At 46.8% G+C, this 23,557-nt stretch overlaps 1 protein-coding gene across 1 annotated transcript; it reads right to left on the bottom strand.

Annotated features, from left to right (window-relative positions):
- Positions 1–10,728: 10,728 nt before the first annotated feature.
- Positions 10,729–14,789, bottom strand: LOC109945305 (uncharacterized; the record flags this gene model as incomplete). The annotated part of the gene is made up of 6 exons (XM_020551147.1): positions 10,729–10,849; positions 11,003–11,768; positions 11,904–12,524; positions 12,972–13,237; positions 13,616–14,212; positions 14,314–14,789. Coding segments are annotated over 6 exons (2,847 nt in total), but the record flags the coding sequence as incomplete, so codon positions are not given.
- Between the last annotated feature and the right edge of the window lie 8,768 nt (positions 14,790–23,557).

The raw sequence follows: 23,557 nt of genomic DNA, 5'->3' as shown, positions 1-23,557 counted from the left end.
ATGAAAACCCTCCTAACTTCATCTCTAATATTAGGACCAAACTGATCAATTGGAATGTGAAGACCCGGATCAGAGATAATATGATCCAGGCTGAACTCAGTTATTATACCTTGATCATTTATATCTTGCTCTCTTTGACCTTCAACATTTTCAACCGGCATGGATACAACATCCTCCACTGATTGAGTATTCCTAAAATGAGTTTGCACCACCCCTCCTCCTCTAATGTGTTATGACCAACTCCACTTCCACGAGTACTAGCATGTGTGCTACTAGCACGGCTTAAATAGCTCTTCAAATCTCTGCTTAAACTTAATTAGTACTACTCCCACTACGAAATATGAATAACTAAAATGTATAGACAATATTGATACTCATAACACAACTACCTCTTCCTGGAGCCTTTCTTTTTATCGACCTCGTCGAGCTTGAATCCATTGCAATTTGCAAGCAGCCAAGCCAAGCAAGCAGAAGCAGGGCAGCAGGCTAGCAACTAGCAAGCAGCAAAAGCAGGCTAGGTAAGAGGCTGTCTAGCAACTAGCATGCAGCAAAGCAAGCAGGCTTGCAAGCAGCAACGCCAACGCAAGCAGCTAAGCCAAGCAAGCATCCGAAGCAGGCTAGAAAGCAACAAAGCAAGCAGGCTTGCAAGCAGCTAAGCCAAGCAAGCATCCGGAGCAGGCTAGCAAGCAGCAAATTGAGCAAAGCAAGCAGTGGCGGAGCACGGCCAACGGGTCAGGCCAAGCAGCAGGCTATGTAACACCCTGATTTTGGGGGTATAAAATTTCTTTCTAATTATCACCCAAAATCATGTGTTACTCTTCCTTTTCTCACTCTAGGCTTTCTCTCTCTCTAGATCCTCTCTCCCTTTTTCCTTTTTGATTAGAAATAGCTTAAACTAGTGGAGGTTAATTATTTAATTTTGTCAAAACCTTATGAGTCATGACATGTTGCATCATGTTGAGCTTAAAATATTCTTTGAAGTGTTGCACAAGTTTGAATTTATCTGAATTTGAAACCTAGTTTGGATTTGGATTTGAAAAACCCTATAGAAAAAGAAATAGAAAAGGAATTAGAAAATCCAGAGAAAAGGAAAAGGAGAAAGCAGCCCAGCCAACCCACTAAGCCCAGCCAGGCCGCGCGCGCGTGCCCGCGCCGCTTGACAGGCGGACCCCGCCTGTCAGCGGCAGTTCCCCTCGTGCGCCCTCCCTCCCTCTCTTTCTCTGCCTAGTGGGGCCGACCTGTCAGCGCCAGTTTCCTTCACCCGCTCGCTCCCCCTCTCTCTCTGTCTCGCGGGCCCGGTTCGCCAGTTGTCGAGCCGTTGCCCCGCGCGTCCTCTTTTCTCTCTCTATGCCGTGGACCTGCTTTGTCAGTTCCGCCTTCCCCGCGCTCGTTGTGGACTGGCGCGTGCACACTTGCGCACGTCACCGGATTTCTCGGCCACGTGTAGCATCCCAAAAATTCAAATCCTGAAATTTTCTCAAACTCGCTCTAAATTCAAAATGAATTTCAAATTTCATTTCAAAATGTTTGTTTGCGAGTTGATATCAGCAAATAAAGTATAGTGGTCTATATTCTCTCTAAAATCCTCCTCAAATATCCTACAAATATTTCCCCAGTGATCCCCCTCAAATTGTTTCCAGAAATACTGCCCAGATATTTCCCTAGTGATCTCCTTCAAGTTCTTTCCAGAAATATTGCCCAAATATTCCACCAATATATCTCCAAGTATTTTCTTCCTAAGAGATACCTTCCGAATCATTTTTCAAGTCCCTACAAATATTTTCTTCATAACTTTCCTCATGCTCATACGTATATGTATGCCTCTGATGTCATACGTTGAGCTCTACAAGCTAATTACACTCATATAAGACAAATCCATGCTAATCTCCCACTAATCCTCTCATCCTCCCACTAATCCTCTCATCCCTCCCCCTAATCACCCCACCATGGCTATAAATAGAGGGGCAAGGGCCTCCTCTCATCCCACCCTAAGCCATTTCATGGCAACTCTCTTCCCCCCCCCCCCACACACACCCACTCCATGTTCCACACAAGCACACACTAGCACAAGGATCGTTCGGTCATTCTTCGATCGTTCGTCCCCCTGTTCTTAGTTTGTTCGTTCGTTCGTCCGATCGTTCGATCGTTCGTCCGATCATTCATGGTTCGTTCGTCCGTTCGTCCGATCGTTCGATCGTTCATCTGTTCGTTCGTCCAAATAATCTTTTTCCTGCCGTTATGCTGCCGAAATTCCAATCGTTCGTTCGTTCGATCATTCGATCGTTCATCATTCGTTCATAGTTCCTATTCATCATTCATCGTTCGTTCATAGTCCCTATTCATCGTTCTTCCAGATAATCTTTGTCCTGCTGTTATGCTGCCGAAATTCCGATCGTTCGTCCAAATAATCTTTTCCCTGTCGTTATGCTGCCGAAATTCCAATCGTTCGTTCGTTCGATCATTCAATCGTTCATCGTTCGTTCATAGTTCCTATTCATCGTTCATCGTTCGTTCATAGTCCCTATTCATCGTTCTTCCAGATAATCTTTGTCCTGCCGTTATGCTGCCGAAATTCCAATCGTTCGTTCGTCCGATCATTCGATCGTTCGTTCGTTCATAGTTCCTATTCATCGTTCATCGTCACTATTCATCGTTCATCGTTCGTTCATACAAATTATTCACCATTACTACTCACCGTTACTATTCAGCATCATTACTATTCATCGATGATATCTATGGCAACCTTTTCGCCGTCACTATTCATCGTTACTATTCATCGATCATCCGATCACCCCAAATTTCACCTACTCATCCGTCATGCTGTCCAGTCCACCTAAGACCAGCCAGACCAATATTTCAGTCATACGAACTCCGGTGACTGTGATTTTCCTTCCAGTGGGAACTTCCCATCTGGTCACCCATCCCAGGTTTCTCCAAGTTGAGCACGCTTAACTTTGAGATTCCTTCGAACCAGGCTTCCAAACTCCGATTCCAATAATTCTTGTTTCTAAATTCTTATCAAACTATTCCCTATCCAACCCTGTCATCTCTTAAGCATGGCCCATATTCCAGAAAACTCCCAAAATACTCTTGTCCAATATTCTGCCTATAACTCTCCTGTTCATACTAAGTCAGACGATTCATTCATCACTATTCTCACCAACAGTGAACTTCACTGTGCAACACCACATACACTCAGCTATAAATACACCTAGCTACCCTCTCCCTCTCCACACAAACTCAACACCCTCAGCCAAGGCAAACACCCCACCCACTCAGTTACTCTGCTCTGCCGGCTACACGCATAGTGTCGCTTCACCTCCAGTCCACCCTCCTGGTAAGCACCTCCGCTCCACCACCAGTAATATCACAACACCACATGACACAGATTCTACTCAAGACTCTACCCATCCATATATCGCTATTCTGACCACTATACTAAATATTTGTTGGTATACTTGCTGGTTTGTATGTTTGCTTGTTCATGTTGCATGGTTATCGGAGCATTCGTGCTGTCTCGTGGAGGCTAGATCTGCAAGACTACGCCAGGCAGTGGAGCTAGAAGCCAGTTCCGCGAGATCTCGCCCCTATCGCCGGATAAGCACGACAAGCTCACTGGATCCCTTTGATGCATAAATTACCTATGATTTTTCAACCACAACCCTTAGCCTGTTATTTTATGCATGATATGATTTTGAGACAAGTTATTATGGCCACCCAGCCGCTTGCCGCAATCAATCCTTGATATATTTGTTACAAATGATTTGAGAAAAGGTGTGAGTTTTCAAACGAAAATTCTTTTCAAAATGTGTATGATGAAGGGTTTTCACCCGTATCACCTTGTGAGTGGGATGATTAGGGACTCCCTGGTTTAGGGGATGGCCTAAGGTGAAGGCTCAGCTGGTTTAGGCATGAGCAGAAGGATTGTCCCCTCATATAAGGACCGGTTTGTCATCTATCACTACCTGTACTCATGATAAGTACAACCACTCGAGACTGTGTGGGCAGTCACTCAATCTGAACCCATACGGTCCAACCCCAGGGTTATGAAGGCTGGGGAGCACCGGGAGGATAAGGAGGGGGAATGTTTTGTCCGGTTTGGACATGGCGGTGGCCTGACTCCTTCCAGTATAACCGTTAAGGTTAGGACGTGCGAGGGAAGAAAGAGATTCGGATTCGGATCTCATTGGCCATGAGATCGTAGAGCCGGACTAGTGGGTAAAGTGTACACCTCTCGCAAAGTTTGAAAACCTATTCGAATAGTCTATGTCCACAGGAATGGACGAGTCTGGTGTGGTATGGCAATTAGTGTTTTGTTTTAAAAAAAGGTGCGTTTGAGAAAAGTGGTTTTAAAAAAAGGTCTGGCGGTTGAGCCGTGAGCTATGGTGGACGGGAAGTCCAGTAGCTGTTTTTGAAAATGAAAACCAGTGGGAAACTGCTGAGATACCTGGATGGTTTAGTCCAAGGGATTTTGTTCTATATTGAAAAACTTCCTGCTCCTTTTGGAGAGGATGCACTTTGCAAAATACAAAATGTTTTTCAAAACAACCCTGCATAAAATATTGTTGTTTCTGCAAAATATCCTGAGCTCCACATATTCCATGCATTATATCTGATTTCCCCATTCCGCGGGTGAAGGTGGGCTGCTGAGTACGTTTGTACTCACCCTTGCTTATTTGTTGTTTTTCAGAAAAAGGAGATCGGGTAAGCGTTACGACTGTTCCCAACCTTGTTTGTGGCTGTTGGACCGCTGATTTGCTTTGCTGCGTATATCGGGCTGCTTCAGCCCCACTCTGATGATATGTCCTGAGTTGTGGACCAACTCTTAAAGTTGATCGCCACCTTTATATGTGTATCTCGTTTAAGCAGATATGTAATCATCTGATGTATAAATGTGTTTACTAGCCTCCTGGGACTAGTAATTGTATCACATTTGAGTCCCAGAGGATTGGGGACGCTTCAGGTGGTATCAGAGCTGTTAGGTTGGCCGCAGGACGTAACCCTTAGCCTGATCAAAAGTTTTTGAGTCAAAACTATTTTCAAAAAAAAATTCTTGCTCTCATCCCTTCATTTCAAAAATGCTTTCCCCTTTCCTTCTCTCAGAAGTCAGATGGAGGTTCGCTGCCAAACCAGCTTTTGCCAGAATGAAGATGGTTTCCCCAAGTTGCTGAGAGCATGCACAATTCGCCTCGGAATCAGGAGCCAACCAGAGTATGATGGTCGTGAATTCGTCGAGCATGGCACAGAGAAGTGTGTCGTGACTGTATACATTGGATCCAGTCCGCAACGTGTGGAATGGAGTGTCACTGCTGTTGGGCACAGATTCAAAGACACCTGTCAAATCGTCGCTCGCAAGGCATTGAGGGCCCTGTGTCAAATTTATGAAGAAGAAGTGGCCGACACCCTGCTCAGATTCTTTCCGCCCTTTTAGAGAAACCATCCCGTTTGGATGGTCAGGATGCGTGCATTGGAAGGGCAGCAGCTGCTTGAGGACGACCCCACAGTCGTGTACCTCACTGCATACCTGCTCACCCTGGATGCGCAGTATGATTTCTTGGCTCGACACCACCGTCATATGATTGCCCGAGCAGAAGATGCAGAGAAGCGCAACCGTAAGCTCCATGTGGATCTCACCACAGCTCAAGCCCGTGCAACTGCCTTGGAAAGTCGTGAAGTCATTGCTGTTGAAGCCCTGAGGCAAGCCAAGGATGAGCACATCCAGAAGTTGATGGAGGCCTACTTGGTCACCCATAACCAACATAGAGCCCTGCGGATCCAAGAGCCCGCTCCATCCAACCCAGTTCAACCCATGAGAGCTGAAGATCCCCAGATTCTTGAAGGTCACCCGGTCTCTATCAGAGGAGAAAAGAAGGCTTGGGAACTCCCGGAAGGAGCCATAGTCTTGGAAGGAATTCCAGTCTTCCCTTAGGCTATGGATAAGCAAGAGCACCCCGAGTCCTCCCAAGATCCCCTGCCAGAGTTGTTTGAGACCATCACCATGAAGAAGATTCCAGCACCATCCCGTGAGATCAAAGAAGAAGCTGCAAGCACCCCACCAGCACCGCCGCCCTCTGAGGAGCTACAAGAGCCAGTCCCGCTTGAAGAAGAGTTCAACCCTGTCCTGCCATCTTAGTCGCCGCCAGAAGAAGTCATCAACATCAGCTCCCTCTTAACCCATCCAGGAGATGTCTCAGATTGAAGTTGTGTGCAAGCCTTTCCAGAAGAGAAGTTGCCTGGTCTGAAGTTAGTATGCCCAGTCCTCTGCATGCATTGGGTAGTGAAGTTTTTCTTCACTTTGGCTAGAGCCCTGCATGTATGAGAGGTAATCGTGTAGACTCGTGTTTTGCAAAACTCTATTTGTGTGCCCCCCTAGGGCATTTCAAAATGAATTTCGCTTGATGTTTTCACCTTTTTTGAGTGCATATGAGATGCTTTAACGTTAGTGATCATAAGTCGCATTTAGCATAGTTCTCAGTTCAGGAGTCAAGAAATAGTAGTTATGCTTAGCCCCTATATCTGAGTAGTCCGTGCTTTGGAAAAACTCTATTCTTCCCTTATTCAAAACATTTGATTTGTTTGTGCTTATCATTGCTGTGCTTGTGTGTTTTCTTTCTTTTTAAGAAAGGGTTTTCTCTAAAAACATAGATAACAAATTAGATCTAATCCTCACCTTATTCTTCCATTCTCATCTTAACCCATCTCAAGAGAAAAGCATCTTGCCCAAGGAGATATCAGGAAGCTTACCCTTGAAGCCGCAATAAGCTTCAGAAGCAACCAGTCCAGCCACTCAGTCAAAAGGACCGACTGTGAGAATCAAAGCACTGCCCCGAGTCAAAGTAAACAGAAAAAGAGGACATAATAAGTTATTACCATACACAGAGGCAAAGATTCTTGGAACCAGAGACCACAAACATCAGGGTCATTGACCACACCACTCACCCGTGCCCCTCGCACGCGTGCCCGCCTCCATGCACACAACCACCGCCCCACGCCCCTTTGCAGTGCACTACCACTGCCCCACACCCCCTTTGCAGTGCACTACCACCGCCCCATGCCCCCTTTGCAGCGCACTACCGCCACCCACGCCCCCTTTTGCAGCGCACCCACCGCCATCGTCGCCGGCAACAGGCCCCCTTCCCCTTGTCGCACCTGCTGCCTCGTGTCACCTGCTCCATCACTACACACCCCCTCGAGCACCCCCGCTCGCCTATAAAACCCCCCACCAGCTCCCTCTACTCCCATCTCGCTCAAAGCAAAGCACACTCCAGATAAATCCCCTCTGCCAAATCGCAAGCAACTCCATTTTCCACTCCCTCGCCCCTAAGATCAAAATTCTTGGTGATTATTGGGATGAAGACTGTTGTACATGGTTCATAGTCTTCGGTTTCCTCCTCTGTATGATGGTAATACTCTTTGATAGAATCCTCCAGTGGGAAGAGCAAAGAGAAAGAAAGAGGCAGTGAAAAGTGAGAAGAGAAAAGAAGATAACGAAGAGAAGATGAGAAGAAGGTTGTCCCAGAATCAACCCTGTGTCAGTCATTTCTCCGTAGCCTTCTCAAGAAGCAACAGCAGAAGAAGGCCCCGTAACACCCTTGTTATGAGGTACTTCAAGGAGTTCAAATCCCCAAGATTCAAGAGTTCTACCCTCATTCTTTTTAAGTGGGGTAGTGTTCTAGCAAGGTTCCTGCTATGGAGAAAAAAAAAGAAGGCCTATAGCAAGCTTGTGGAGGACCAGATCATCAAAGCATATAAGTTTCTGGATGAGTAGTGGTCACCCAAGTTCCATTGATAAAGCACCAGAAGACCAATCAAGGAAGGAATCCATGTGGGAGTTCGCAAGAGAAAGGTTTGCGTGTTGGCATCGTTGCTTCTTCAATAAGTTAGCTGCCAAGCGAAAGCTAGAAGCCTAAAGATGATCTTTGAGTAGTCAGAATCAGTGTTTGCAATCGACAACCAGATGCTCCTCAAGGCCAGATCTTGTTGAAGTTCCATCTCCTCGAAGAGTTGCAAAGTGAAGATATGTAACTGAAGTAAAGCTATACCCATAACCCTTCTAAGCCGAATCTCGAGGACAAGATTCATTTTAAGTGGGGTAGGTTTGTAGCATCCCAAAAATTCAAATCCTGAAATTTTCTCAAACTCGCTCTAAATTCAAAATGAATTTCAAATTTCATTTCAAAATGTTTGTTTGCGAGTTGATATCAGCAAATAAAGTACAGTGGTCTATATTCTCTCTAAAATCCTCCTCAAATATCCTACAAATATTTCCCCAGTGATCCCCCTCAAATTGTTTCCAGAAATACTGCCCAGATATTTCCCTAGTGATCTCCTTCAAGTTCTTTCTAGAAATATTGCCCAAATATTCCACCAATATATCTCAACCTTGCCTATGGTTGTTGGACCGCTGATTTGCTTCGCTGCGTATATCGGGCTGCTTCAGCCCCACTCTAATGATATGTCCTGAGTTGTGGACCAACTCTTAAAGTTGATCGCCACCTTTATAGGTTTGTCTCGTTTAAGCATATCTGTAATCATCTGATGTATAAATGTGTTTACTAGCCTCCTGGGACTAGTAATTGTATCACATTTGAGTCCCGGAGGATTGGGGACGCTTCACCACGACACCTGCCCACGCTCCCAGCTCCCTTCTTAGAGCCCCGCCAGTGCCCCACGCACACCCCTCGCCTCATTTCACACAGCCTCGCCCTCTCTCGCGCTCTGCCCTCGCTGCCAGCCGCCGCTGGAGACCCGCGCTCGCGTTCCCGACCGTCCAGCTCACCGGAGACCGCTCCAAGCCTCCCCGAGCTCCGCCCTGAGGTGAAACATCCGTCCCCATGCCCAATTTCCCTTATTGCGCCCTTCGTTCGTCCAATTTCGCCTTCGCTGGTGCTAGACCGCGGCGGTCCGCCGTGCTCGCGCGGTGGCCGACCGATTTAGCCCAGTCTAGTTCACCGGAGTAGTTCCCTGTGTCACCCCTGTCTCTGCTGAAGCCAGCCAAGGCCTTAGCGCCTTAAGTCCCCTCCCCGTGACCGGAATGGTTCACTGGAGTTGCCCCGGCCCGCCCGAAGCCTTCCCACCACCGTTCTCCCCTCTCTGACCATGGATTCATGGCCCTTTCCCCGCCATCGAGTTCGCTGTGGCACCCTCTTCCTCTCTGCCCAACTCCGGTGACCCCAGAGCCACCGTAGCCCGCGCCTGCCTCAACTCCGGCGACTTCACCGCCGCGGAGAGGAGCAGCGCCGCCCGCAGCCGTCTGTTTCCCCGGTCTGATCCCCTCCATCCGATTCAAATCGAACGGCTCGGACCGCGGGTACCGCTTCGTGCATGTCTGTTTGCCCGGTCTGATTTTCCCTGTCCGATCTTGATCGAACGGCTCGGACCGCCTCGGACCCCTCCCTCCATCCGATCTTGATCGAACGGCTCGGACCCCCTCGGACCCCTATTGATGCGTCACGATGCCCGATCTTCACGACGTAGGATCAATCTTCAGATAACTAGCTTCAAAGAAGCCAAGATAACTTGCTGCAAGCAGCGATAACTAGTGCAACCTGACAAATAAAACTCGAAGCCAACCACCGTCTTTAACCGGCAGCCTGAATCGAGGATTCGCCCAACCACACTCTCAAAGAACCAACCAACACAGCCTACAATCAATCGAGTAGACCTCGAAGGGAGTAGGAGCACCAATTGGGAGCGGATGAAGCCGCCGCTTCTGCAATCCCGCGAAGGAATTCACAAGAGCAAAGGGGTAGAGATCACTCTCAATATTTGTTAGCACACAGCTGAACAAAGGGGTTCTGTTTTAGATTATCATAAGCTGCCTTACATCATAGACATAGGGGGTATTTATACTAGTAACAACCAGCCTTAGCGAGGTATAAACACAAAACAAAAGTATTTTCACGAGCTAATGTGAAGGAGCCTCTTCGGGAGATCTGCAGAGTTGATTTCCGTGTGGCTATTTGACTTCTGCGCAGTCTTCAGTATTTTGGCAATAACTTCTTCTAGGAATCTTCAAATGACGTGGGACTGGTTGCATTGGAAAGCTAACTTGATAAGCTTTCTCACCATATATAGCATGCTTAATTAAACTTCGTAGAATGATGCAGTTTAATACGAAAACTTGGTCATCAAGCTGACTGTTGACCTTCTGACCAGTCGGCACTAAAGTAGGTCGGCTGCCTTTCTGGTAGATGTGGTTAAGTCGGCTTTAGAAGCATTGGAAACTAGACTTCAAGAGCTTTCCAAAAAGTACTTATGGGCCTTCATAGCTTTTGGGAATCAAAAGATATGACTGTTTCTTCTGGACGGTTCTGTTGCGCTGGACTGACTCGGACAGAGCTCTTCTTGCTGACTCGTCCTTGATATGTTTTGTCCTTCCTCTTTGGTGAACCTAAGTAATATCAACATACACGACTTAGGTAGCATAAAATTCTCATTAGTGTTTAAATGAAATTCATAAAGTAGCGCGTGCACCTCTTGCTGTAGCTTCTTAGCTCGGCTACGTGTAATTGGTCCATCAAAGGCTTGAGTTGATGATGATGTTGGTTGTACTTGAGTTGATGTAGTATGACTTGGGGGTTGTAATGTGTTGCTTAATGGCATGGTCATATCATCCTCCCCCCCTTGAAAAGGAGTCGTCCTCGACTCTGAAATGTCTTCGCTTGTATATGGTAAGAGGTCAGCAACATTGAACGTGTTGCTCACGCCATAGCTTGGTGGAAGATCTATCTTGTATGCATTATCATTGATCTTGGAAAGAACACGAAATGGACCATCCCCTCGTGGCATCAATTTGGATTTGCGCTGATCAGGAAAACGCGCCTTGCGCAAGTGAATCCAAACCAAGTCCCCCGGCTCAAATAACACTTTCTTCCTATGCTTGTTCATACTTGCAGCCTTGCGCACTGCTTTGAGCTCAATTGCTTCCTTGGTCTTCTCATGTATCTTTTTTATATATGCAGCACGCTTGGAAGCTTCCATATTGGTTCTTTCCTGCAATGGAAGGGGCAACAAATCTATGGGAGCAATAGGTTTAAACCCATATACAATTTCGAAGGGGCATAAATTAGTTGTAGAATGTACTGCCCTATTATAAGCAAACTCCACGTGTGGCAAACATTCCTCCCAATCCTTCAAGTTCTTCTTTACCATGGTTCGCAGCAGCATTGACAATGTACGATTCACCACTTCAGTTTGGCCATCAGTTTGGGGGTGGCATGTGGTGGAGAACAAAAGTTTAGTCCCAAGCTTTGCCCACAATGTTTTCCAAAAATAGCTCACAAACTTCACATCACGGTCAGATACGATGGTCTTGGGCACTCCATGTAGTCTCACGATTTCTCTGAAAAACAAATTAGCAACATGTGAAGCATCGTCGCTCTTGTTGCATGGAATAAAATGAGCCATTTTTGAAAATCTATCAACCACAACAAAAATAGAATCTCTCTTTTTTCGAGTCATCGGCAGTCCTAAAACAAAATCCATGCTTATGTCTTCCCAAGGAATTTTAGGAGCGGGTAAAGGAGTATATAAACCATGAGGGTTCAATTTTGACTTAGCTTTGTGACAGGTGACACAACGCTCCACAAATCTGATGACGTCTCTCCTCATCTTGGGCCAATAGAAATGATCACTGAGCATTTCATAAGTCTTCCTTTGTCCAAAATGACCTGTTAGACCGCCTCCATGTGACTCCTGCAATAAAAGCAATCTAACCGAAGAATTTGGTACACAAAGTTTGTTAGCTCTAAACAAAAATCCATCATGTATATGATATTTTTCCCAACCTTTTCCATCTTTACAATGATTGTATGGTTCTGAAAATTCAGGATCATCATTATACATTTCTTTCAAATTTTCAAGACCCAAAACTTTTACCTCTAGTTGATTCAACAACACATTCCTTCGAGACAAGGCATCAGCGACCACATTGTCCTTACCTTTCTTATATTTCACAATGTATGGAAATGTTTCGATAAACTCAACCCATTTGGCATGGCGACGGTTCAGTTTGGCTTGCCCTTTCAAATACTTCAAAGCTTCATGATCGGAATGAATAACAAACTCTTTTGGCCATAAGTAGTGCTGCCATGTTTCAAGCGCTCGGACCAAAGCATACAATTCTTTGTCATACACAGAATAATTTAATTGAGCACCTCCCAATTTTTCACTAAAATATGCTATAGGTTTTCCTTGTTGCATTAAAACTCCTCCTATCCCAATCCCACTAGCATCACATTCTACTTCAAAAGTTTTAGTGAAATCAGGAAGAATAAGTACAGGTGCTTCAGTCAAATGTTTCTTCAATTCTTGAAAAGCATCTTCTTGTGAGTTTCCCCATTTAAATTCAACACCTTTCTTTGTCAATTCATTTAAAGGAGAAGCGATGGTACTGAAATCTCGCACAAATCTTCTATAAAAACCAGCAAGACCATGAAAACTTCTTACTTGACTTACATTCGTTGGAGCTGGCCAATCCTTGATGGCTTTCACCTTGGATTCATCCACCTCTATTCCTTTTGCTGAAACAACAAAGCCAAGAAACACAACATGGTCTGTGCAAAAACTGCACTTCTCAAGATTAGTAAATAATTTCTCCTTTCTAAGCTCATCTAAAACTTGTCGAATGTGTTTCACATGTTCATCAAAAGACTTGCTGTAAATTAGAATATCATCGAAGTAGACAACAACAAATTTTCCAATGAAAGTTCTTAAGACATGGTTCATTAATCTCATAAAGGTACTAGGAGCATTAGTCAACCCAAAGGGCATTACTAACCATTCATACAACCCAAATTTTGTTTTAAATGCAGTCTTCCATTCATCTCCAGTTTTCATTCTTATTTGATGGTATCCACTTCTCAAATCAATTTTAGTAAAAATTGTGGAACCACTTAATTCATCAAGCATATCATCTAGCCGTGGAATAGGATGACGATAGCGAACGGTAATATTATTTATAGCTCTACAATCAACACACATCCTCCAAGATCCATCTTTCTTAGGTACTAAAATCACAGGAACAGCACAAGGGCTTAAGCTTTCACGAACAAAACCTTTATCAAGAAGTTCTTGCACTTGTCTTTGTATTTCCTTAGTTTCTTCAGGATTGGTTCGATATGGTGGACGGTTAGGAAGTGCAGCCCCTGGAATAAGATCGATTTGATGCTCAATCCCTCGAATTGGAGGTAGTCCAGCTGGTGTTTCTTGTGGAAACACGTCTTCAAAGTCCTGCAAAAGATCAGCCACAACACTAGGAAGAGATGTTATGTCGTTAGCAGAAATCAAAACATCTTTGTTCACAAGTACAAAGAGTACTTGATATGGGTTGTTCCTCACTTCTCTTAGCTCAGATTTTGTGGCTAGCATAACTAGATGTTCTCCCTCTTCCTTCCTTTTATCTCTTGAATTTGGCTTGTAGCACTCACTCACCGAATTGTGGATGGCACTCAACTTATTTTGCTCTTCTCCTCCTCTACTTGCTGTACTAATTTCAGTTTTCTTTTGTAAGTGTTCAACCATGATTTGTTGAGGGGTCATAGGCTTGAGTACAAACTTTCTCCCTTTTAGATCTAGCGTGTATTGATTTGTTCTTCCACAATGCTGAGAATATCGGTCATATTGCCAGGGTCTTCCTAGCAGCATGTGACACACAGACATGGGTGCAACATCGCACTCCACTGTGTCAACATACTCTCCAATCTTGAACGGAACTTTCACCTTATAACCAATCTTGATATCTCCTGATTCATTCAACCATTGGACATGATATGGATGAGGGTGTCGCTGCAACTTCAAACCAAGCTTGTCAACCATCTCACGACTTGCAAGATTATGGCAACTCCCTCCATCAATGATTACTTTTACTACTTTGTCTTGCACTTTGGCTCGCGTTTGAAAAAGATTATGTCGCTGTCCAATTTCAGCTTCTTTCATTTGAACACTCAAGATTTGTGTAACCACAAGAGTAGTACCATGCTCAAATTCACATCCCGTATGTTCTTCAGATTTATCAATGTCATCTTCATTTCCTGCTTCAGCTTCCTCTTCACTAGCTGATGTATATTCTCCATCATCAGTCACAAGGATCACACGATTATTTGGACACTCCTTTATGACATGACCACGACCTCCACACTTGAAACACTGAATACCACTACTCTTGGCTGTTGAACCCACTGATGTTGAAGTGGAGGCTGCTGGTTTATAACTCATGTTTGGAGCAGCATCGTTCTTTCCACTAGAATTGCCTTGAATATTGGATCGCAAGCCCCAGTTGAACCTTTTGTCGTTGAGGATGCAACAGTAAACCTTGAGATCGATTTGCTTCCTCCAGTCATGGTTCGTGCACCATATGACAAGGGCTTGCTGTTCTTAGCATCTTGTTGCAGCTGGCGTTCAGCTTTGGTGGCTTGATGTACCAAATCAATAAGACTTTGGTACGGCTGAAACTCAACAATACGCTGAATGTTGCGGTGTAACCCAGCCATGAAACGTGCAATGGTTTGCTCTTCGTCTTCATACACATTGGCTCTAATCATGGCCTTCTCCATCTCCTTATAATACTCCTCAACAGAGAAACTTCCTTGTCTCAAATTCTGCAATTTATCAAAAAGATCACGCCGATAATGCTTCGGCACAAAACGAATTCTCATTTCTCGCTTCATCTCTTGCCAAGTAATAATAGGGTCCTCTCCATCGTCTTCACGATCACGAAGAAGTTGCTCCCACCAAATCAGAGCATATCCTTCAAACTCAAGAGATGCCATTGCAAGTTTCTTCTCCTCTGAATAATTATGTAGGCGGAAGATTTTCTCCACCTTCAATTCCCATGTGAAATAATCTTCAGGATCAGATCTACCATCAAATTTTGGCATGGTAAACTTAAGTTTCCCAAATCTCTCTTCTTGGTTGACACCTCTATGATGACGACGACCATAGCGATGTTGAGACTGATCATCCCCAAATTCAGATTCTTCATTGTCATTATTTCTTCGATTCCGGCCTCTTCCTCTACCATATGCAGCACCTTGATTTCTCCTCCCATGTTCACTTGCTCTTCTAGAATAATTTCCTTCATCTTCTTCCCCATCTTCATCATGGTTTCTTACACTGTCGGGGAGTCGACGACGACCTCTGATTTCAGCCATAAGTGTCTGAAGATCTTGTGCCAACAGATCTTGCTTGGCTTCTATGCTTTGTTTGAGCTCATTGAATTGTATCAGGGTGACACATTCTTCAATCTCAACGTTGGGATCCATCTTCCTGTGAAGTTAGTGGCAACAAGGCAACAAATATAGGTGGAATATGAAGCTATATAGAATCTCACAACCTCACCACTCTTACCAACCAAAGCTCTTATGAGTTCCCTGCGGGTTGCAAGAAAATGTGTGGTGGTAACAAGAAAGTGGTGGTTAAGCGAATACAAGACCAGAGTACCGATTACGATGGCTTATATGTGGAGCTTGGTGGGGATTAATAAACAAGGGATACAATCTGAATTCTAGTTGTTGTTAAGTTAAATAACCATCCGACTAGAAGTTCCCTGCCTAGTGCTGACCACAAGATACGAGTGATGTAAATAGATCAAACACACGCGTAAGAAATTTCAGATTTGATGCAGACAAGGAGTATGATTGGAATGCAAGTGTTGCAATCAGATCCAACCAAAATTTTGCACCAAATGACAATAGCAAACTGGTTGAACAACTTGATAAAATTTTCAGCACTTGTGCACATAAACAAACTGATTGTTCTACTTTTCTTTCACAATCTTGTTCAACACTTTTCTTTGGTACTTTTCTTTCTTCTCTTTTTTTGATACTCTTTTTTTTATAGAACTAAACACAGAGATCTGATATGATATTGCACACTTTATAATACTTAACAAAGAACTCAACCAGCAGCTATAACTTAAATAGGATCAAAGTTAACGCGAAGGAAATGATGAGAGTTTTCAGATTTTTCTTTTTGTGGATATTTTCAGATATATATAAGAGGCTAAAAGGGAACACAAAGGATAGAGTGACCAGCAACTAAACAAAGACTCTAAGGACTGAAACTTAACAAAACTCACTGGAATAACAGATTGAAACAAAGGGCTATGACAAAATATTTTATGGCTTTTTGGTGGATAGGACGAACACAAAATATATGTAGCTAAGGGTAAAGAATCCTACCGTGGCAACTGAGGCTTTGATACCAGATGATGCGTCACGATGCCCGATCTTCACGACGTAGGATCAATCTTCAGATAACTAGCTTCAAAGAAGCCAAGATAACTTGCTGCAAGCAGCGATAACTAGTGCAACCTGACAAATAAAACTCGAAGCCAACCACCGTCTTTAACCGGTAGCCTGAATCGAGGATTCGCCCAACCACACTCTCAAAGAACCAACCAACACAGCCTACAATCAATCGAGTAGACCTCGAAGGGAGTAGGAGCACCAATTGGGAGCGGATGAAGCCGCCACTTCTGCAATCCCGCGAAGGAATTCACAAGAGCAAAGGGGTAGAGATCACTCTCAATATTTGTTAGCACACAGCTGAACAAAGGGGTTCTGTTTTAGATTATCATAAGTTGCCTTACATCATAGACATAGGGGGTATTTATACTAGTAACAACCAGCCTTAGCGAGGTATAAACACAAAACAAAAGTATTTTCACGAGCTAATGTGAAGGAGCCTCTTCGGGAGATCTGCAGAGTTGATTTCCGTGTGGCTGTTTGACTTCTGCGCAGTCTTCAGTATTTTGGCAATAACTTCTTCTAGGAATCTTCAAATGACGTGGGACTGGTTGCATTGGAAAGCTAACTTGATAAGCTTTCTCACCATATATAGCATGCTTAATTAAACTTCGTAGAATGATGCAGTTTAATACGAAAACTTGGTCATCAAGCTGACTGTTGACCTTCTGACCAGTCGGCACTAAAGTAGGTCGGTTGCCTTTCTGGTAGATGTGGTTAAGTCGGCTTTAGAAGCATTGGAAACTAGACTTCAAGAGCTTTCCAAAAAGTACTTATGGGCCTTCATAGCTTTTGGGAATCAAAAGATATGACTGTTTCTTCTGGACGGTTCTGTTGCGCTGGACTGACTCGGACAGAGCTCTTCTTGCTGACTCGTCCTTGATATGTTTTGTCCTTCCTCTTTGGTGAACCTAAGTAATATCAACATACACGACTTAGGTAGCATAAAATTCTCATTAGTGTTTAAATGAAATTCATAAAGTAGCGCGTGCACCTCTTGCTGTAGCTTCTTAGCTCGGCTACGTGTAATTGGTCCATCAAAGGCTTGAGTTGATGATGATGTTGGTTGTACTTGAGTTGATGTAGTATGACTTGGGGGTTGTAATGTGTTGCTTAATGGCATGGTCATATCACCTATAGCCATCCGTTTCCCTTCTAGCGCTGGACCTGCTCGGTCAGTGCGCCCTCCCCCTCTACCGCTGACGCCCCTGGCCCGCTTGTCAGTGCTCGCCCACCCGCGCGCGCGCCCTCGGCCGCAGATCTAATCTCGGCCGTCGGTTTCTGATCTAGCGGTTAGATTCACCCGATACCCCTTCGCGCGTTAGTTTTCTTAAAGAGACCCTCGATTTACTGGAAATCAACCCGTCGTCCCTGGTTTTCGCACGCAGACCCCTGTAACCTTTCAGATTTAGCCTTGGACTTTTAAATATTCACAGAATTAGCCCTAATTTCATATTTTGAATTCCCAAACTTGTTTATTTCATAACTTTTGCATATGAACTCCAAATTTAGTGATTCAAATTGTAAAATGTTCATAGAATTATTCTCTATTTAAATAAAACGGTTTCACTTACTGTCTGCACACTCAAATTTTTAGGATTGAATATGAACTATTGTAGGTGTATGTTTTATTTATTTAATAAATAAATAAAGGAGAACCTTATAGATTTAAACTTATTTAAACTTGTGAGATTAATAATATATATTACATAAGTTCATCTCTGTTCTAAATTTTAGGTCACCATAAAATAAATTGATTTACGATTATGTACTTGTAAATAACACATAGGGAAATAGTAATCTATTTTCAAATAAAGTTAATGTATGTCATAGTTTGTGTTATACTTTGAATTCATTATCCCTTATGTAGTATTGTGTCTTTTTAAGATGTGTTCTAATGTTTATACATGTTTGGTGTGATGTTCATTTGTACTTTCTAAATGTATTGAATGTATGCTCGCTTTATTTAGACAACGAGCAGTCCGAGATTCCTGAGTGTGTTGTTGGAGACCTCCCTGAGCAACAACCTGGTGAAGGCAAGTGTCCTCTGACCTATTCTATCCTACATACTTTATGATTCACTGTCCCGCATTACATTATTTAAACCTAAGGATTGACTAGCTTTCTATTTACTTTATCATTGTTTACCTTTTGGGGTTATCATGGTTAGCATGTTGCTATTGCTTTAACTTAATCAATGAACATGATGTGAACATTTATGATACGATATTGTTATCCTGTTTTTGTGGATGATCTTGTGATACCTAAGGGGACTCAGGCCTTTTTCCTGAGTACCTCTCCGTAAGGACCTGTTCGTGGAGTGACCACCCGGGATAACAGTACAACCATGAGGGTGGAATGGGACGCCCTTAGCTAATTAATTAGATGAACCTGGGGGTGTAGTTGGCTTTGCCGGAGGGCCGTCAATGGGGGCCGGGGCGTAGTGCTCGCTCTGCCAAGGTTGGGGTGCAGAGGTTCTTTCGATTTGGTTTTGTTAGTCACCCACCTTGGGGAGGTGTACTGCGTTTGTACGACTGGCGAAACCTAACGAGCAGCTATACACCAGGGGAGTCTTTGTAAAGGCTACGTAGTGTATCCCTGGCCATTCACCTTGGTAGTGAAGATCGGGTCTGTACAACCTAGGCTGGAAAGGGATCATGACTTGTGGGTAAAGTGTACAACCTCTACAGAGTGTTAAAAACTGGTATATCAGCCGAGCTCACGGTTAAGAGCAGCCTTGGGATCCTCTTTGATTAGAAGAACTTTGGATACTTTTATGATGATGGTTAATAATGATATTGTAAAATCTGATCTCTCGTATTTCCTCGTTTGATGAGGTACTTCTGAGTAATAACTGGGTTATTACTAAAACTTGGCTCTACTAATAATAATAAATAACTGACCAACTAAAAGCAATTGCTTAACCTCAACTCCATATACAGCTAGTCCACTTTAGCCAAACGGGACATTTGTTGAGTACATTGATGTGTACTCACCCTTGCTTTACAAACCACCCCACCCCAGGTTGTCCCCAGTATACCCAATGCTCAGGAGGTGATGCTGGCAACATGGAAGATTTCGAGGAGTTTCAGGATTATGACGAGTTCTAGTTCTTTCTTAGTGGCAAACCCCCAGTCAGCTGCCTGTGTAGGCTTAGCATCTATGTTTCGTATTTCCGCACTTTGACAATTATGTTGAACAATGGTTATGTATTAGACTCTATGGATGTCTTGGATATCTGGATGTAATAAAGTACCTTTTCGCTATTTATTTCGAGCATTGTGTGATTATGTCCAATTATGTAATCGTTGTGTACGTGAGTTTCTGATCCTGGCACGTATATGGTTCGCATTCGGTTTGCCTTTCAAAACCGGGTGTGACAGGCTAGCAAGCCGCAAGCGTCAAGCGTGTGCGAGGTTGCGACCTACAAGGCGATGACAGGGTTTGGCAACCAGCCTCGGTAGAGCAAGTACTGTGTCCGAACCTCAATGACAGCATGACAGTGAAGCCATAGATTTGATTGGATTGATTGTGGGGTTCAATCGGTCGTAGCCCTTCATCTATATAAAGGGGATGTCAGGACCCGTTACAAATCGTTTCCTGAGTTAATCTCGTAGATTTAGCTAACAAATCCCGCAAAAACTCAGAATTATAACTGATTCTACGCACGCGTGAACCATCCGCGCCACCACCGCGGACAGTCCGGATCGCGGCCCTGGACTATGATCAAGACGGTCCGAGTTCGAGACCTAAATCCGTCTGTGATGATAAGTTAAAAAGACCGTAGGAAAAAAAGATTGACAATAGAAGCCCAACATAATACTTCTACGACTACGGTTGTTGTAGGACCGTCTAACATGACTGCTCATGCATGCACACAACAGGTCCATATATCTATTGTCTCCCTCACCCTACTATTTATATGTGGCCCCAGCGCTTGGCTAGCGGCACGCAACCTCTCCTGTCTCCTAACACTCTTCGAGTCTTCGGTGACTCTGATTGAGGTCATGTGTCACGCCTTGTGCCCTCGTCATGTGTCCCGCTTTGCACAAATGCACACCCTTAGAAGTGATGTTGAAACGGGCCACCGAGCCCGGTTTAAGCCTGGACCCCAAACACAGTTAGAAAACTAAACTAGGCCTTACAGGTCACTAGGCCTTACAGGTCCGCGCGTGCTTATTTTTTTGAACGGGCCCGACACACTACGGACTTAAACGAGTTAAACCGGTCTTGTCGGCGTCTCGAGACCGGGGGGTCCCTAAGCCGACGAGTGAGTGTGCCGCGTGCCCCAGCCCAGATGGGTCGAGCGCGTGGGCGAGCGCGAAGGGGGGAAAGCGAGGTGGCCGGAGACGGGCGTGAGAGAGGTGGAAATCCCGCGGCCTTCGTGTTCGTCCCGCGCCCAGGTCGGGTTACAAGCGTCCACGCGGGTGAGGGAAGCGAGCGGCCCCAAGAGAGCGCCTGTCCCGTCCTCGTCCCCGCGCGGCCAACCTTCTCTAAGAAGGCCCTGGTCCTTCCTTTTATAGGCGTAAGGAGAGGATCCAGGTGTACAATGGGGTTGTAGCAGAGTGCTACGTGTCTAGCGGGGGGAGAGCTAGCGCCCTAAGTACATGCCAATGTGGCAGCCGGAGAGATCTTGGCACCCTGCTGGTGTGATGTCGTGGCTGTCGGAGGAGCAACGGAGCCTGGCGGAGGGACAGATGTCGGAGCGGTCGAGTCCTTGCTGACGTCCCCCTGCTTCCGTAAGGGAGCTGAGAGCCGCCGTCGTCACAGGGCTTGCGGGGCGCCATCATTGCCTATCTGGCGGAGCTAGCCAGATGGGACACCGGTCTTGTTCTCTGTGGCCCGAGTCGGCTCGGGGTAGGGTGATGATGGCGCTTCCTGTTGACGTGGCGGGCCTGTGCCCTAGGTCGGGCGACGTGGAGGCTCCTCCGAAGCCGAGGTCGAGTCTGTCTTCCATGGCTGAGGCTGAGGCCGAGCCCGAGCCCCTGGGTCGGGCGAGGCGGAGGTTGTTCGGCAGAGGCCAGGGCGGAGTCCGAGCCCTGGGGTCGGGCGAAGCGGAGTTCGTCGTCTTCTGGGGCTGAGCCCGAGTCCGAGCCCTGGGTCGGGCGGAGCGGAGTTCGCCGTCTTCCGGGGCTTAGCCCGAGTCCGAGCCCTGGGTCGGGCGGAGCGGAGTTCGCCGTCTTCCGGGGCTTAGCCCGAGTCCGAGCCCTGGGTCGGGCGGAGCGGAGTTTCCTATGGCGCCTTTGGCAAGGCCTGACTGCCTGTCAGTCTCACTCTGTCAAGTGGCACTATAGTCAGAGTGGCGCAGGCAGCGCTGTCCTCCTGTCAGACCGGTCAGTGGAGCGGCGAAGTGACGGCGGTCACTTCGGCTCTGCTGGGGGGCGCGCGTCAGGATAAAGGTGTCAGGCTACCTTTGTGTTAAATGCTCCTGCGACTCGGTCGGTCGGCGCGACGATTTAGTCAGGGTTGCTTCTTAGCGAAGGCAAGGCCTCGGGCAAGCCGGAGATGTGTCCGCTGTTAAAGGGGGGCCTCGGGCGAGACGGAAATCCCTCGGGGTCGGCTGCCCTTGCCCGAGGCTAGGCTCGGGCGAGGCGTGATCGAGTCGCTCGTATGGACTGATCCCTGACTTAATCGCACCCATCAGGCCTCTGCAGCTTTATGCTGATGGGGGTTACCAGCTGAGAATTAGGCGTCTTGAGGGTACCCCTAATTATGGTCCCCGACAGTAGCCCCCGAGCCTCGAAGGGAGTGTTAGCACTCGCTTGGAGCTTTCGTCGCACTTTTTTGCAAGGGGACCAGCCTTTCTCGGTTGCATTTTGTTCCGGTGGGTGCGCGCGAGCGCACCCGCCGGGTGTAGCCCCCGAGGCCTCGGAGGAGTGGTTTCACTCCCCCGAGGTCTTAATGCCTTGCGTAATGCTTTGGCTGGTCTGGTTGTTCCCTCATGCGAACTGGCCGTAGCCCGGGTGGCCCAAGTTCTCGGGCTGGTATGTTGATGCTGTCAACGGTTCGGCCGGAGCCGGGTTTGCGAGAGCAGCCCCCGAGCCTCCGCACAGGGCGAGAGGGCGATCAGGGACAGACTCGGCTTTTTTACATACGCCCCTACGTCGCCTTTCCGCAAGGAGGAGGGGGGGAGAGCGCCATGTTACCCTCGATGGGCACCGAACATGGTGTCTCTGGTGAGCTGCAAGCGGGTAATCCGAGTGGACGTCCGTGCCCCGTTCGTTGGGGGTTGGCTAGGGGCCCAGAGGCACGCCCAAAAGTACCTGCGGGTGATCTGCCGGACCCGGTCCCCTGGCGACGGGGTCCGAGGGCTCGATGCCTCCCTCCGATGGGATTCCGTTACAAGATCGCTCCCGCTGGTCTCGAAAATGTCCTAGGGTACCTCGGGAGCGCAGCCCGAGCCTTGGTTATGTATCGAACGTACCCCTGGTCATCCCTCGCTCGGCGTCTGAGGTGACTGTGAACCCTTCGGGGGCCAGCCTTCGAACCCCTGATCAGTAATGGGCGCGGAGCCCGAGTAGCCTGAGGCGGCCGTGGAGCCCTTCGGGGGGCCGGCCTTCGAACCTCTGACCAGTAGTGGGTGTAGGGCCCACGCGATCTGAGGCGACTGTTGAACCCCTCGGAGGGCCAGCCTTCGAACCTCTGATCAGTAGGGGGGGCTCGGAGCCCGGTTCCTTCACAGGGAAGGATCCTTTTCGGGGTATCCCCCTTTCCCGGTCCCTGTTGCAAGAGATAGAGAAAGAGGAAAAAAGGAAAAGGATACGAAATCGAACGACGTGGCGTACCTTTTTTGGCGCGGTTATTACGGCGAAGGCGAAGCGTCGCCCGCTTCTCCTGCTAGAAGCGCCGCCTGTCCCGCCGCGGAGTTAATGCGACGGGGTGAGTTGTTGGCAGGGCGGCCGTTGCGCGTGCGCGAGCCGTTCGAGGAACGGATCACGGGCGCCCTGTCTTCACGCCGTGAGAGGGGGTTCTCTTGCTGCCCCCGGACGGGACGTGAGTCTGGCCGACGACGTGACCGCTGCTCCCGCCCGCCTGCCACCGTCATTACTGCCGGCCCACTTTCGGCCGTATTGACCGTCGCGCCAGGCTGGCGCTGCTGGGTCGCGCGCTGGGCCGCCTCGAGTCGCGGTATTGGTTCCGCAACCGAAGAGGCGCGGTGGTGGCGCAAGTGGCGGTGCAGTTGCTTGCATGCAGCATCTGGCGCGCCGGTTGCGTGACGCGTGGGCCTGGGCCTCCATGCTGGTGTGTTGGGAGTCGGAGAAGCGCGTCCACCTGGCGCGATTGCATGCCGCCTGCATGGCTGCCCGCCC

The sequence above is a fragment of the Zea mays genome, chromosome 3, assembly GCF_902167145.1.
Source record: "Zea mays cultivar B73 chromosome 3, Zm-B73-REFERENCE-NAM-5.0, whole genome shotgun sequence".
NCBI lineage: Eukaryota > Viridiplantae > Streptophyta > Magnoliopsida > Poales > Poaceae > Zea > Zea mays.
The sequence above is the reverse complement of the archived record's forward strand: the minus strand, read 5'-3'. Positions and strand labels throughout refer to the sequence as shown.